The 13,570-nt window shown below is 34.9% G+C and overlaps 2 protein-coding genes across 3 annotated transcripts in view; both read left to right on the top strand.

Annotated features, from left to right (window-relative positions):
- Positions 1–13,570, top strand: part of LOC310724036 (craniofacial development protein 2-like) — a 384,292-nt gene that overhangs the window by 159,805 nt on the left and 210,917 nt on the right. The window lies entirely within an intron of this gene.
- The window catches only part of col6a3 (collagen, type VI, alpha 3), a 75,454-nt gene that overhangs the window by 51,052 nt on the left and 10,832 nt on the right, over positions 1–13,570 (top strand). For both annotated transcript variants that reach the window (XM_083537624.1, XM_083537623.1), the window contains 27 exons: positions 849–1,454; positions 1,807–2,418; positions 2,923–3,513; positions 3,606–4,214; positions 4,332–4,666; positions 4,825–4,903; positions 6,509–6,651; positions 6,763–6,855; positions 7,248–7,301; positions 7,428–7,499; positions 7,662–7,688; positions 7,819–7,863; positions 7,982–8,035; positions 8,150–8,212; positions 8,516–8,581; positions 8,952–9,005; positions 9,319–9,354; positions 9,456–9,518; positions 10,041–10,103; positions 11,961–12,023; positions 12,188–12,250; positions 12,461–12,511; positions 12,738–12,773; positions 12,884–12,946; positions 13,034–13,096; positions 13,341–13,373; positions 13,467–13,503. In XM_083537624.1, coding sequence (XP_083393750.1) covers positions 849–1,454; positions 1,807–2,418; positions 2,923–3,513; positions 3,606–4,214; positions 4,332–4,666; positions 4,825–4,903; positions 6,509–6,651; positions 6,763–6,855; positions 7,248–7,301; positions 7,428–7,499; positions 7,662–7,688; positions 7,819–7,863; positions 7,982–8,035; positions 8,150–8,212; positions 8,516–8,581; positions 8,952–9,005; positions 9,319–9,354; positions 9,456–9,518; positions 10,041–10,103; positions 11,961–12,023; positions 12,188–12,250; positions 12,461–12,511; positions 12,738–12,773; positions 12,884–12,946; positions 13,034–13,096; positions 13,341–13,373; positions 13,467–13,503 — 4,074 coding nt within the window. The remainder of the gene's footprint in view (positions 1–848; positions 1,455–1,806; positions 2,419–2,922; positions 3,514–3,605; positions 4,215–4,331; positions 4,667–4,824; positions 4,904–6,508; positions 6,652–6,762; positions 6,856–7,247; positions 7,302–7,427; positions 7,500–7,661; positions 7,689–7,818; positions 7,864–7,981; positions 8,036–8,149; positions 8,213–8,515; positions 8,582–8,951; positions 9,006–9,318; positions 9,355–9,455; positions 9,519–10,040; positions 10,104–11,960; positions 12,024–12,187; positions 12,251–12,460; positions 12,512–12,737; positions 12,774–12,883; positions 12,947–13,033; positions 13,097–13,340; positions 13,374–13,466; positions 13,504–13,570) is intronic.

Raw genomic sequence — 13,570 nt, 5'->3', positions numbered from 1 at the left:
GTTTTGTGTCCATGCCTTCTCATTAGAGTAGACCATTTTCATTTTTCATATAATTTTTTTTCTTCCCAAAACTATATATATATATATATATATATATATATATATATATATATATATATATATATATATATATATATATATATATATTTTTTTTTTTTTTTTTTTTTTATAGAAATGTTTTTCTTTTTTTTTTCTGGAGTAAGAGTGCTTGAATCTAGCCATCATATCCCCTAGAAACTTAGAAGAGATTGTACCATGCCGGAAATGTTTTTTATTTTCCATATATTCCTGCAGATTCCTAAAAGTTTCAGTAGGTTTATAAATCAATTTTGAAGGAAGGTCCTGTTCTTCGTGTTGTTACTGTGGTGCCCAAGTTTCTCCACATTTTAATGATAGCTGATGGTATTCCATGGCACATCTAATATTTTGGAAATTCTTCTGGACCACTTTTCCTGTTCATTACTTTTTACCAATACATTATACATCGATCAGGCATAACATACTGACCACCTGTCTAATATTGTGTTGGTGCTATTTTTGCTGCCAAAACAGTCCTGACCTGTCGAGCATTAACAGTATTAACTGGCCATGTTGGCCAGCCTTCACTCCCGCTTTTGATAGATACTGACCCTACAAGAGCTGCAGTTTTGGAGCTGCTCTAACCCATTTGTCTAGCCATCACAACATTGTTGCAGGATGGCTTCAACAGCAGCAACACAACGGTGTCAAGAGTATTGTACAGAATAATCTGACCATTATTGGGGTGTGAACCAGATCTGTATATAAACTGAATGAAAATTAAGAAAAATCACTGATATTTTGTATTTTTCCCTTTTTTATTTCCTCAGGAATATCTTATGGTCCTAAGAAGGATATCATCTTTTTGATTGATGGATCTGAAGGTGTTGGTAGAGATTTTCCCATCATTCAGGAATTTATTCGTGGATTTGTAGACCAACTAACTATAGGTGAAAATGCAATTCGAGTAAGCGTAGTGCAGTATGGAGACAATCCACATGTGGATATGCACCTCGATTCCCACAAGACAAAAGAGGAGGTCTTAAATGCAATCACAAACATCAGACAACAGGGAGGCAAAAAACGAAACTTGGGTAGGGCCATAGATTTTGTACGTCTTAATGTCCTTGATTCAACTCGTGGGAGCCGGAAGCAGGAGGGTGTCCCCCAATTTCTTATAGCAATCTCAGGAGGAAAAGCAACGGATAATGTAGCAGCATCAGTAAATACATTGAAAGATCTAGGAATTGTAACTTTCAGTATCGGGACAAAAGATACTGGTCTTCAAGAGCTTCGGTTAATTTCCTATGTGCCCACATTTGCTTACGAAGTGGAAGATTTGCCTGGCCTTTATACTGTGAAAGAGCAGTTCATTAATACCCTTGAAGAGTTGACTGATGACAAATTGAGGACACTGAAACCTGTTTATCACACAGGTAATGATGCCATTATTGTTCTATGTGAAAATTTTATTATTTGCATTGTATTTATTAAGCATGTGGATTGCTATGAAGTCTTCTGTTAGAACATATAGTTTATCTTTACAAGTGTGAGCCTGTGGCACATTTTGTGTATATAGCATAACTACTGTATGCAAACTATGACATAAATTGTCTTGATATAATCATTATTGTAAGCATATAAACATTAAACAATTTACCTGCTAATGTAAATGTGTTATTTCAATAAGATGTGTCAAATGTAATGAATATATTAATGTGTAATTTTTTGATATGTCAAAAAGGAATTTTATGCCATAAGTGTTTGTCTTGTGTTTCTCAAAAATAGTAACAACAGTATCAATCAATGAAAAGAAGGATGTGGTCTTCCTCATTGATGGAACAACTATGATGCAGAGAGATTTCCCTGCTATTCAAGACACTATTCTGAATATTGTGGAGAAGCTAGATGTTGGGTTGGACAAAGTGAGGGTTTCAGTAGTACAGTACAGTGAAGACTCCAAACTGGAATTCCTCCTCAATGAGCGCTCAACCAAGGAAGAGGTTCGCCAGTCAGTCAGAAGAATGAGAAGTAAAGGTGGCAGAATACTTAATACTGGCCAAGCACTGAGCTGGGTTTCAAAAAACATCTACCAGAGATCATCTGGCAGCCGAATTGAAGATGGTGTTCCACAGTTTCTCATCTTAATGACTGGAGGAAAATCTAATGATGATGTGTCTGGTCCTGCTAACCAGTTGAAGTTGAGTTATGTGGCTCCTTTGGCTGTTGGGTCGGAAAATGCTGATTCTGAAGAGCTGAAACTGATTTCTTTAAGGCCAGAACAGGCCCATATCATTAGAGACTTCCAACAGAAACCAGGAGTTGAACAGCAACTTTTAACTTCCATTGAAACCTTGACTACTAAAGAGATTAAAGAAGCTATTGAAACAATGGATATAGGTACATCAGTGTTTTTTATATGCAACATGAGTATTTAATTGAACTATAAATAAGTTTTTAGCATAACAGACGAGCAAAATAACAAAAAGCAAGATATCTGCATGAGAATTATTTTTCTGTTACTTTTACTGAGCCGAAATCAATAGCTGCTACACTAATCCCCGGTCATCGTGGATAGTTGCATTTACTACATAACTAATTTGTTTAGCTGATTTTACTGGTCTCTCAAGGATAGCATGATAGACCAGAAAACTTATAGGGAATTGTTTAATGGATTTTTATGTTGAAATAATGAAATTTATTAATAAAAATATAATTATTCATTATAAGATAAATTAAAATGTTAATACAGTACAGTACTATATACATAAAATAGCATATTTGTTGTGGCATTTGTTTATCGACTTTATCGTGGGCGGTTTGGGAACATAACCACCTGTATATTTTTTTATAAATGTAAATTCTGTAAAGGTTTGTTGTACTCAAGTGCTTGCTTTTCTTTAGGACTAAATCTTGGAAAAAAGGACATTGTTTTCCTTATTGATGGTTCTGATAATGTTGGTCCAAACGGAATTGCTCACATCCGTGACTTTATCCTGAAGATTGTTCAACAACTCAGTGTACACCCTGACCAAGTGCGTGTGGCTGTGGTACAGTATGCAGAGAGACCTAAGACTGAGTTCTCTCTTATATCCCATGGTAACAAGAAGGCAGTAATTTCATCTATTAAAAGATTGCGTCAAATGAAAGGTCGTGGTGGAAACTTAGCAGAGGCTATTCAGTATGTGATTGATAATGAACTAAAGGAGTCTGCAGGAGCTCGCCTGGACAAAGCCTCTCAACATTTGGTGGTACTCACAGGTGGAAGATCTACCTCTGATGTCTCTAATTATGGATCAGTTCTTAAGAGATCTCAGGTGAATTGTATTGGAATTGGTGCTGGGGCAGCAGATTCAAGGCAACTCAGGGAGATTGCAACCACCCCAGATGATGTCTTCCAAGTGGCAACTTTCCCAGCACTGCAAAATATAGAGAGCCAATTTCTTGCGAGACTCAGTGGAACAGTTGAGATTGTAACCCCTGCACCCCCTACACGTAAGTACAACTGTTTTTAAAATGTTGTTACTAACAATATTCAATTTATACCAATGTATAACATTGGTTTGTTCTCTCACATCTTTCTGTAGCTTCTGGTCCAATGCCCAAGATTGCTGACATTGTTTTTTTGGTTGATGGTTCAATGAACCTTGGGAAAAATCATTTTAATGTGGCCATGGTATTTATCAGAGAGCTTATTGACCTTTTTGTCACAGAGAGTGACAACCTTCAGATCGGGCTGGCTCACTATGCCACAGATGTGACAGATGTTTTCTACTTTAACACATATAACAACAAAAATGACATTTTGGAGGCAATTAACAAAACTGAATACAAGGGTGGTTGGAAAATCAATACAGGAAATGCCATTAGGCATGTTCAGCAAAAACACTTTGTGAAGGAGAGAGGTAGCCGGAAGGAGGAGGGAATTCCCCAGATCCTGATGCTGCTGACAGGTGGACGTTCACAAGATGATAGTAAATCTGCAGCATTAGCCCTTAAAAGTACTGGTGTACGTGTCTATGCCATTGGTGTGGGTGACAATGAGAATGAGATAAATGACTTGGGCAGTGAGCCCACCACTGTGGCCCGGGCCAGTACCTACCAAGAGCTATCCGAGTTGAATGAGCGGATTTTGGATACTCTTGTAGATGATGTCATGGGAAAACTCTGTACAGGTGATAAAACTGAAACAAAAGGTGAGACACAATGAAAACATTTTAATTTACCCATCTCACTTGCTTACAATAAATTTTCTCAATAAGTATTTCATCATAAATTCAGTAATGAAAAAATCACTTTTCCAACAATGCTAGCTTGCAACCTGGATGTTCTTCTGGGCTTTGATGTGTCTGCTCAGAACATCTTTGCTACTCAGAAATCATTAGACATCAAGATGTCTGCCATTCTGCAGCGAATTACCCAAATGGAAGCCATTAGCTGCACTTCTGGTCAGGTTCCATCAGTGCAGATGGGAATATCAGCATTAGACTCTGCACAGGAGCCTGTTCATCTTGAATTTACAGATAGCCACACAAAGCTCATTGAAGCCTTCAGGTCTCTACAGAGCCGAGGACCCTACATATTGAATGGAAAGACTATTGATGCCTATGCTGCAAGGCTCAAGAACCGTCCTGCAGACAGGGTTAAGGTATACATGCATATGTTTTTGAATTTAATTGCTGTAAGCTTACAATTTGTTTTGTAAAAATCAAATATATTTTAAGTAAATACACTGCTATGTAGTGTTGGGGAATTTTGATATGAGAACTAACATAAATTTACTGTTCTTATTATTTGCATGCTAAGATTGTTATTCACCTCACTGATGGATTGGATGCCCAATATAATGTAATGAAAGAGCGAGTTGAGGCGATGCGTATTGGGGGTAAGAAAATTTAGGTTTTTTTTTTATAATGTATTGTATATACTAAACCTACATGATGCTGAAAATTACTTTTTTTATTTATATGTATATAGTCACTCATAAACTAAAAACTTTTAAAACTAGAATAGTCATTGTCAAAAATCCATTTTGCCAAAATAAGATAAAATGAAAATCCCTAAAAAATGAGCACTCTGGAATTATCACAGCACAGTCTTTATTAATGCAGCAGCAATTTTTTGGTATGTACTGTACAAATCTAATCCAGGTGAGATCCATGGTAATGTTGGACCATCCACAAAAGCAGATAGTCAAAAATGCAGAAGAACTAAAACTATGTAGAGCATCAGGATGAATCAGTCAGGTTTAAAGGGGAAAAAGGAGCCACAGCAGGACCAGCCATCACAGAATGCTCCAGTTAGTTAAATTCAATTAAATAAAACTTCTATTTGTATAATGCTTTTATTATACAATGTCTCAATGCAGCTTTATAAAAAAATAAGTCAATTGTATTTACAAATTTTCATGTATGAATTAGTCTCTAAGTTCTGCTCTTATCTAACCATTGAAAGATAAAATGTGATTTAGATAAATCTGTGAACTCCTGCAAGTCCAGCAATCACATTTTAACAAAAGGGGAGAGCAAGGAGACCACTATTTTTAATAAATGCATGACTAAAAATAGGTTTTCATCCTAGATTTAAATATCAAGCCTGTCTCTTGATTTCTAAACACACATTAAAAAGAAATAGCATATTTGAGATTATTGTGGTAGAGATGTATGTCCACTACTGTACACTTCATTGTGTTTGCAACTGATAAAGGACCTAGACCTATTGATTAAAGCAGACATTGTGCATCTTAATAGAACAAAGGTTTATTGAGGTGCAGAGAAATGAGTATCAGAACTTATCAGGTTGTTAGTAGTATTTTATACCCTATGCAAAAGTATAATGTGAACCAGTATATTGCAGCTTAACTAACTTTTATAATCCAACCTTCAGCAGAGGCCAGTAGTACTGTGGCAGTACTATAAATCTCAACTAGTAATATTAACCCTTTCTGGGATATTTTAGAAAAATAGGAGTTTTGATAATGACCAGTAGCTAATAAGTAAAAGTTGTATGTAGATGTATTTTAAGTCATATTATGTATATATGTATACTTATGTATATAATTCATATAGGGAATTTTGGAATATAGGATTCACTAATTCTTGTTTCTTGTCTTGAACTTGTTTAGGAAAATACATATTAAATTAGGCCAGTACACAAGTTAATGTTTTTAAAGATTGAAATTTTTTCATTCTATTTAATTTGGCTAAAGGATTCATATTTTTCTCTACATATTGTAAAGTACCTTCTGAAAGAATTAGAATGGCACAAAGGCTAATTAATTTACTTTTTGCTATACACTCTTCAGTGTATAGCAAAAGTAAATGAATAAGGCTTGCCATTCTATTTGTGTCTAATATAAAAAATAAACATGACTAGATATTGTTTGTGATTTTGTGCTGTTCTATTATGTTTAATATCAAATAGGCATTAGAAGCAAATGTCCTTCATAAGCTGTGCAAGTACAGTTTGTTTATAGATATATATTCTCTAGGAGTCCATGCTTTTATCTTGGTTGGTCTGGAGAGGGTTCCACTCTTTGAGAATGCAGTGTTACTGGAATTTGGACGGGGTTTTAGGTCCAAACCTCTGCGTGTGAATCTGATAGACTTGGAATATGAACTGGTAGAGGAATTGGTATGTTAAGAACTTTGTCTATAAATCAAATGTTTATAAATTGCTTAAAAAATACTCTAAAATGTTTCTTTTAAAAATAATACCTTAATGTACATTTATCATTTTGTGTAGGACAATATTGCTGAAATGGAGTGTTGCTCAGTCCCATGCAAGTGCACTGGCCAGAGAGGCTACAGAGGAGCTATTGGTCCATCCGGAACAAAGGTCCAACATTTACTGTTTTAACTAATATTTTAATTCAGTGAAATGACTGAGTTGTCTACTTTTTCTGCTTTTGGCTTCTCCCATTAGTGGTCGCCACAGCGGATTATCCATCTCCATACCCCCCTGTCCTCTATATCTTCCTCTTTTAAACCAACTACCTGCATGTCTTCCCTCAAAACATCCATAAACCTCCTCTTTGGCCTTTATCTTTTCCTCCTTCCTGGCGGCTCCATCCTCAGCATTCTCCCACCCGATATACCCCATATCCCTCCTCTGCACATGTCCAAAACATCTCAATCTCGCCTCCCTCACCTTGAGTTGTCTACAGACTGTCTTATTTATCCATCATATTTATTTATGTCAGTTTTGCCTGTGGATTTTTTTCATATAAGGGATTACCTGGAAACGAGGGCTACAGAGGACATCCTGGAGATGAAGGTGGACCGGTGTGTAACATTAATATTGATGCTTAAAGTGTTTCACTATGAGTGAATCCATGACAAGAATTATTATTTGAGTATTTTATTAGTCAATTTTTCATTAGTATTTTCCCTCAAAACATAATCTTTCAGGGAGAAAGAGGTCCTCCAGGTGTGAATGGAACTCAAGGTTTTCAAGGATGTCCAGGCCCAAGAGGTGCTAAGGTGTGTTTATTTTTACTTGTGTAGTTAATACAGAGCTAAACACCGTTAATCACCCACGTGAAAATATCTTATTGAAATTATTAAATTAAACCTCTAAAATGTAGCACAATTACAATCTCTCATATTTTTAAGCATAATTAACATGTTTTTATTGCCTTTCAGGGTGCACATGGATACAATGGTGAAAAGGTAATACATTTGTTTAAAAAAGAGAAAAAATTTATATTATTAAAATTAATCATATTAATTGATATATGTTTTTTCATATAATTAGATTATATGTTATTTTATATGATGTGTATTTATTGAATTATTCCAGGGAGATATTGGGGAGATTGGTTTAGACGGCATCAACGGTGACGATGTAAGTTCTGATGTCTGAGATTTTTGAGGTTATAGATTATTTAATGCAATCATTAATTTTTATTTATTACATTATTAAGATATGAAGTTGTATTGATTAAAATATATAAACTTTTTAGGGCAAGAGTGGAGTTGCCGGACCACCAGGTGACAGAGGCAACCCTGGACAAAGGGTATTTTAATTTTATTTATTTAAATATTTTATTTGTTTTATGACTAAAAATAATGAAATATGTAATCTTTCACCTTTAAATAAAAATGGTGTTTTACAACCTTTGTAAATCTAGGGTCCTAAAGGTACCAAAGGCCAGGCAGGAGATATTGGTCAGACTGGCATCCATGGAGATCCAGTAAGTTCTATGTAATTTTTTTATTGCCAGTTTATGATAAGGCAATATTTATAACAAGTCTATTAACTGCAAACTAAGAGTGCTGAATTCACAGTACTAATGCCATTTGTTTAACAGATCAATATTTATTGAGTCAGCAAAATGTTGTTTAAATGTTTTCTCAAAAATATGACATCAGTTTTAATGCATGTACATTTAACTATAATTTTTTTTTTTATTAGACGAATAATGTCCTGCATTATGCAGTTTACATGCTGGTGTTGAAAAAACAATACATACTATAATTGTTTTTTTGTTAAATAGGGCATTACAGGAAAGGACAATAACCTAAGAGGACCAAAAGGAGATCCAGGCGATGCTGGTCCACCAGTAAAATCTCTTATTTTTTCCATGCATCCACAGCATAAACTAGTTGCATACACATTCCAGTACACACACATATGCAATATACACTTTTATAGCTATTATGTCATATGTGTAAAACCCATGGGGTATTTCTTTCTTTTTTATCTGTGATTTTTTTTTATGATTTTTAATACACAATTAACAAAAATGGCTTGAAAGAGATAATAATTCGGAATATGTGCTTTTAATCTGACACATGTATAATAGATGATCCAACACCTTGTTATTCTGTTTAACACTACATGTGTGTCTGCATGAGAGAAAGATAAAAACATTTTTTAATGATCTTTGCCATATTTATTGCTTAAATCTGTCAACTATTTTATTTCCCAAGGGTGAGCCTGGAGAAGATGGTAAGAAAGGAGGTCCAGGAGAAGCAGGAAGACGGGTATGTTTTCTCTGTCTAGAAAACAAAATGGTTGTATAATATTATATTATTGATAGGATAATAATAATAATAATAATAATAATAATAATAATAATAATTTTGAAAAAATTATATAAATAGTGCTAAGAATTTTAGGTAAAATGTTTACATTAAAAAAAACATTAAAGCTCCAGTTTTAACTCACATTCAGTTTTCTAATTCTTTCATTTTCTCTTGATTTTCTCTCTTTTCTTACATATTATTATGTTTTATTTTTCCCCATTTTCTTTTCTCTTATTTTCGACTTATCTTACAAACTTCTTCTTTTTTTCAGGGTCCTGATGGGAGAAGGGGTCCACCTGGACAAGCTGTAAGGAAATTTAAATTTGGCTTTGTTACTTTTATCACCAAACACTTTGTATATGATTACATTTACCAGATTTTACAAGATTGTACAATTCCATGTTTTAGGGTTCTGTTGGAAAGCCTGGAGCAGATGGCGTTGCAGGGGAGAACGGAATTGGAGGGTCTAGAGTAAGTTTTTATAAGTCACTTCAGCTGAAGCAAGGCTTAGAATTTGGCAGGTTTTTCAACTGCCACTAGGATCTTCCTTCAGGTTTTCCAGGTTTCTCCCACTGCAGATTAATTTTATTAGTTGTAAAGGCAGATTTTTGCAGTGTTCGAGATGTAAAGAGTTTTACAGCAAGTAGGAATAAGCATATTCATTTTGTAATAGATACTGTTTTTCAAAGTGAAATTTTAAACAGATCTTTCCTGTGGACTGTGCTAGCATTAATAAGAGAACTAATGCAATTAAATCTTCGCTCCAATCCTCTGCTAGGACAGGGAGACATCGTTTGATGCTTATATATCAACAACACAAAAAACAGAGAAATGAAGAGAAGACCAAAAACCTTTGTATCATTAGAATTAATGACATACGACTCAGATTTTCTTTCTTTTCTGTGAAGAAAAGAAGACTTTACATTATGTTTAGGTTTGACACTAATGACTGAATAAGAAATAAGGCTGACTTGTTTATGGTTCTTGTGGCAGGGTCCCAGTGGGCCAGTTGGAGCTCCAGGAACCAGGGGAGAAGACGGAAATCCAGGACCAAGAGTAAGTGCATGAAATTGTGCTGTTAAACTGATTATTGTATGGATTATGTTGAGGGTTTCTCTGCATCTGATTTATAGATAATTAGCACATATCCTTACTATGCACTGCACTGTTCGGCTCACATTTGTCTTTCCATGGTTGTTTTTCCTAGTCATTGATGTCAGTCATGTAAATTTTTTACAGTTTATGGTCCTGATGTTTGCTTAAGCTCCATATGTTTGCTTTATTTTGTCATTTTGTTATTTTTATTCAAGTTATTTTGTGTGTTCTTAAGATTCAACTATAAATATGAAGTCTTCACTTGCATTTGATATCCTTTCATAACATGACAAATATCACACGTCTCTGATTACCTGAAGCCAAATCACAGCCATGCTGATATTCTGTAAATCTGTACTCTATAGGTGCTATATTTCTTTAAAAATACAACACATCACTACAGTGCTCTTGGTATTTGGTGTAGATTAAATCTCTGAATTTTTTGCACTAAATCATAAAATGACATTTATTTGCTCTTCATTTGTTCTATCTCGGGCTAGGAACATAACTTCTTGTAACTGCCATGTCTGGGTATTTTTTAATTAGTCGTAAATGTTTTCATTATTTTGTGAAACTGCATTTATAAATATTTTATAAGTATTAATATAAAAACTTAAACCGACCAAGCATAACATTATGATATTATAACATTTTAAACAACGAGTGAATAACACTGATTATCTCTTCATCATGGCACCTGTTAGTGGATATGATACATTATATTGCCAAAAGTATTGGGTCACCTGGTCATAAGTATAGTAAGTGATTTTTTTTAACAATTGCATTCCACATTTAGTCCCAATTTGCTTTCTTCTGGGAAGATGTTCCACTAGATTTTGGAGTGTGCTTATAGATATTTATGTTCATCAGCCACAAGGGTGTTACGAAAGGCAGTTACTGATGTAGGTGATGAGGCCTGGGGTGCAGTCAGCGTTCCAATTCATCCCAAAGGTGTTCAGTATGGATGAGATCAGAGCTCAATAGCAGGTCACTCAAGATCTTCCTCTCCAAAGCATGTAAACCACATCTTCAAGGAGCTCACTTTGTGTACAGGGGAACTGCCATGCTGGAACAGATTTGGGTTTCCAAGTTCAAGTAAAGAGGAAATTTTAGTATAGCACATCCAATCTATAGCACATTTTATACAATTGAGTGCCTCCAGCTTTGTGGTAACAGTTTGGAAAAGAACCACATATAGCAGGAAAGGTCATGTGACCCAATACTTTTGTCAATACAGTGTACTTTTGACAGCAAGTAAACATTTTGTCCTCAAAGTCGAAAAGGTTAGAAGCAGAAAAATTGTTAAGCATAAGAATTTGAGCGAGTTTTACAAGGGCCAAATTGTGATGGTTAGACAACTGGGTCAGTGCATCTCCAAAACTGCAGCTCTTGTGGGATGTTCCCAGTGTGCAACAGGCTCATTGATGCACATGATGAGCAAAGGCAGATGAGCTTCTGTAGATCAAATTGCTAAGAAGTTAATGCTCAACGGGTCACAACTGTTCTGACAGCAAAAGGGGGACCAACACAAATATTAAGCAGGTGGTCATAAAGTTATGCCAGGTCGATGTATGTTATATTCATCACACTGGAAGATTTTTCACCAATTTTTATATTTAATTTAGGTTTTATTTATATACATGGGTAAAGCACTATGATTAGCAGGTTTTAACAAACTTTTATGTTTGATGTCCACTTGAATTCTGTTGATTGCTGTTTTACATTAAAGGTGATGAAAAATTAATAACATGAATTACCTAGGGATTTTTTTTTTACACCATGAAAAACTGCAATTGTAACAGGGATGTATGTTTTTAGGGCCCAGGAGGACCTCAAGGACCATCTGGGGATAAGGGGAGACGAGGCATTGTTGGTCGGAAGGTATGTCACATAGCTGCAAATGGAAAATGTACTGATATTTCATCTATGAATGATTCTAATCTAATAAATTACCTAATGATTTCATACTGTGGATCCCGAAACTCACCCCAAAGCATTCACTGTATAGTTTTTTTGGGTGAGTAGTCTCTCTAATTTGATTGTAGGGTGAACCTGGAGAACCAGGACCTAAGGGTTCTATAGGACCACTTGGACCTCGAGGAGAACCTGTAAGTCTGTAAAACCATGTTCAGACATTTAAACATGTGATAGCAAACATTAAATTAGTCATGTATATTTTATTAAAATGAGAATGGTGGAATATGTTACAGTAAGTAACACTGTATAAGTGGAACATTTGTATGTTCCATGATGTTACTTCATGTCTTTATTGACATGCCTCATATCAAAGTGTTTAAAATTAAATGTCATTTTACTAGGGAGAAGATGGGCGAGATGGCTTTGGAAAACCTGGTCCTGATGGAAGAAAGGTCTGTAAGACATAATTACCTGCTTTTGCATGATTGTCAGCACCCAGCTAATTTAATATATGATGTTTTTCCTAAGAAATGCTAGAATTTAAAGGGGCAATAAACCATTAAAGAAATAAAATTTTGTGTTTGTATACCTGTCTATAATTATATTAAATAGAGTAAATCATATGTAATACATGAAACACCATTAATTATTAAAAAAGTTAATGATGTGTTTTTACAGGGTGATCCGGGCTTCCCTGGATATCCAGGTCCGAAGGTAAGATCTGGTCATCACAACAAAGCTTTAAGTGTTTTTTCCTGGCTGCTTGAATGTCTCTAAAATAGCACAAAGGTTATAAACTAGTGGGTTTTTTTCTTTGTTCACAGGGGGCATCTGGTGATCCTGGAACCAGTGGCGGACCAGGACCCAAAGGAAACAGTGGCCAGAGAGTGAGCTCTACAACTACTGCATATTTAATATATTTTTATATCTATTCTATATAGTATATGTAATGGATTGTGCACTTTATATTCTAGGGTATTGCAGGAGGTGCTGGTGATCCTGGACTGAAGGGAGAGGTTGGCTATCCAGGACCTTATGTAAGTATTCTTCTTTAAATTAATTAATTTTATTATCAGTAAGGAAGTCAATTCATAGTGACTAATCAGGATGTTTAAATGAATGTTGAATTGTATTGGAGCAAATTACAAACTATAAATTTGCAATCAGTACGCAAAGAGGGACACGAAAAATGTTTTGGAATGTGACCAGTGCTGGTTCAGATTAAACAGCCCTAAAACAGATAAAGAATTATCTTGGAAAATAATGTTTTTGTTCACACAGGGCCAAAAGGGACCCAGAGGACCAGCTGAATCAGTAAGGATATGTCCTTATTTTAATTTAACTTTATGATAGTGGGAAAACATGGGAATTCTTTGCTAAACTACTACATCCGTTGTTTTTTTGCAGGCTTGTGCCTTGGTCAAAAAAATCAGAGATAACTGTCGTATGTATATAATATAATAGTAGTATTACATTTAAAGAGTGTTTCTTGTTGTAAAAAAAAAAAAATT

This window comes from Silurus aristotelis (genome assembly GCF_946808225.1).
Source record: "Silurus aristotelis genome assembly, chromosome: 3".
NCBI lineage: Eukaryota > Metazoa > Chordata > Actinopteri > Siluriformes > Siluridae > Silurus > Silurus aristotelis.
This window is presented reverse-complemented; position numbering and strand designations above follow the sequence as displayed.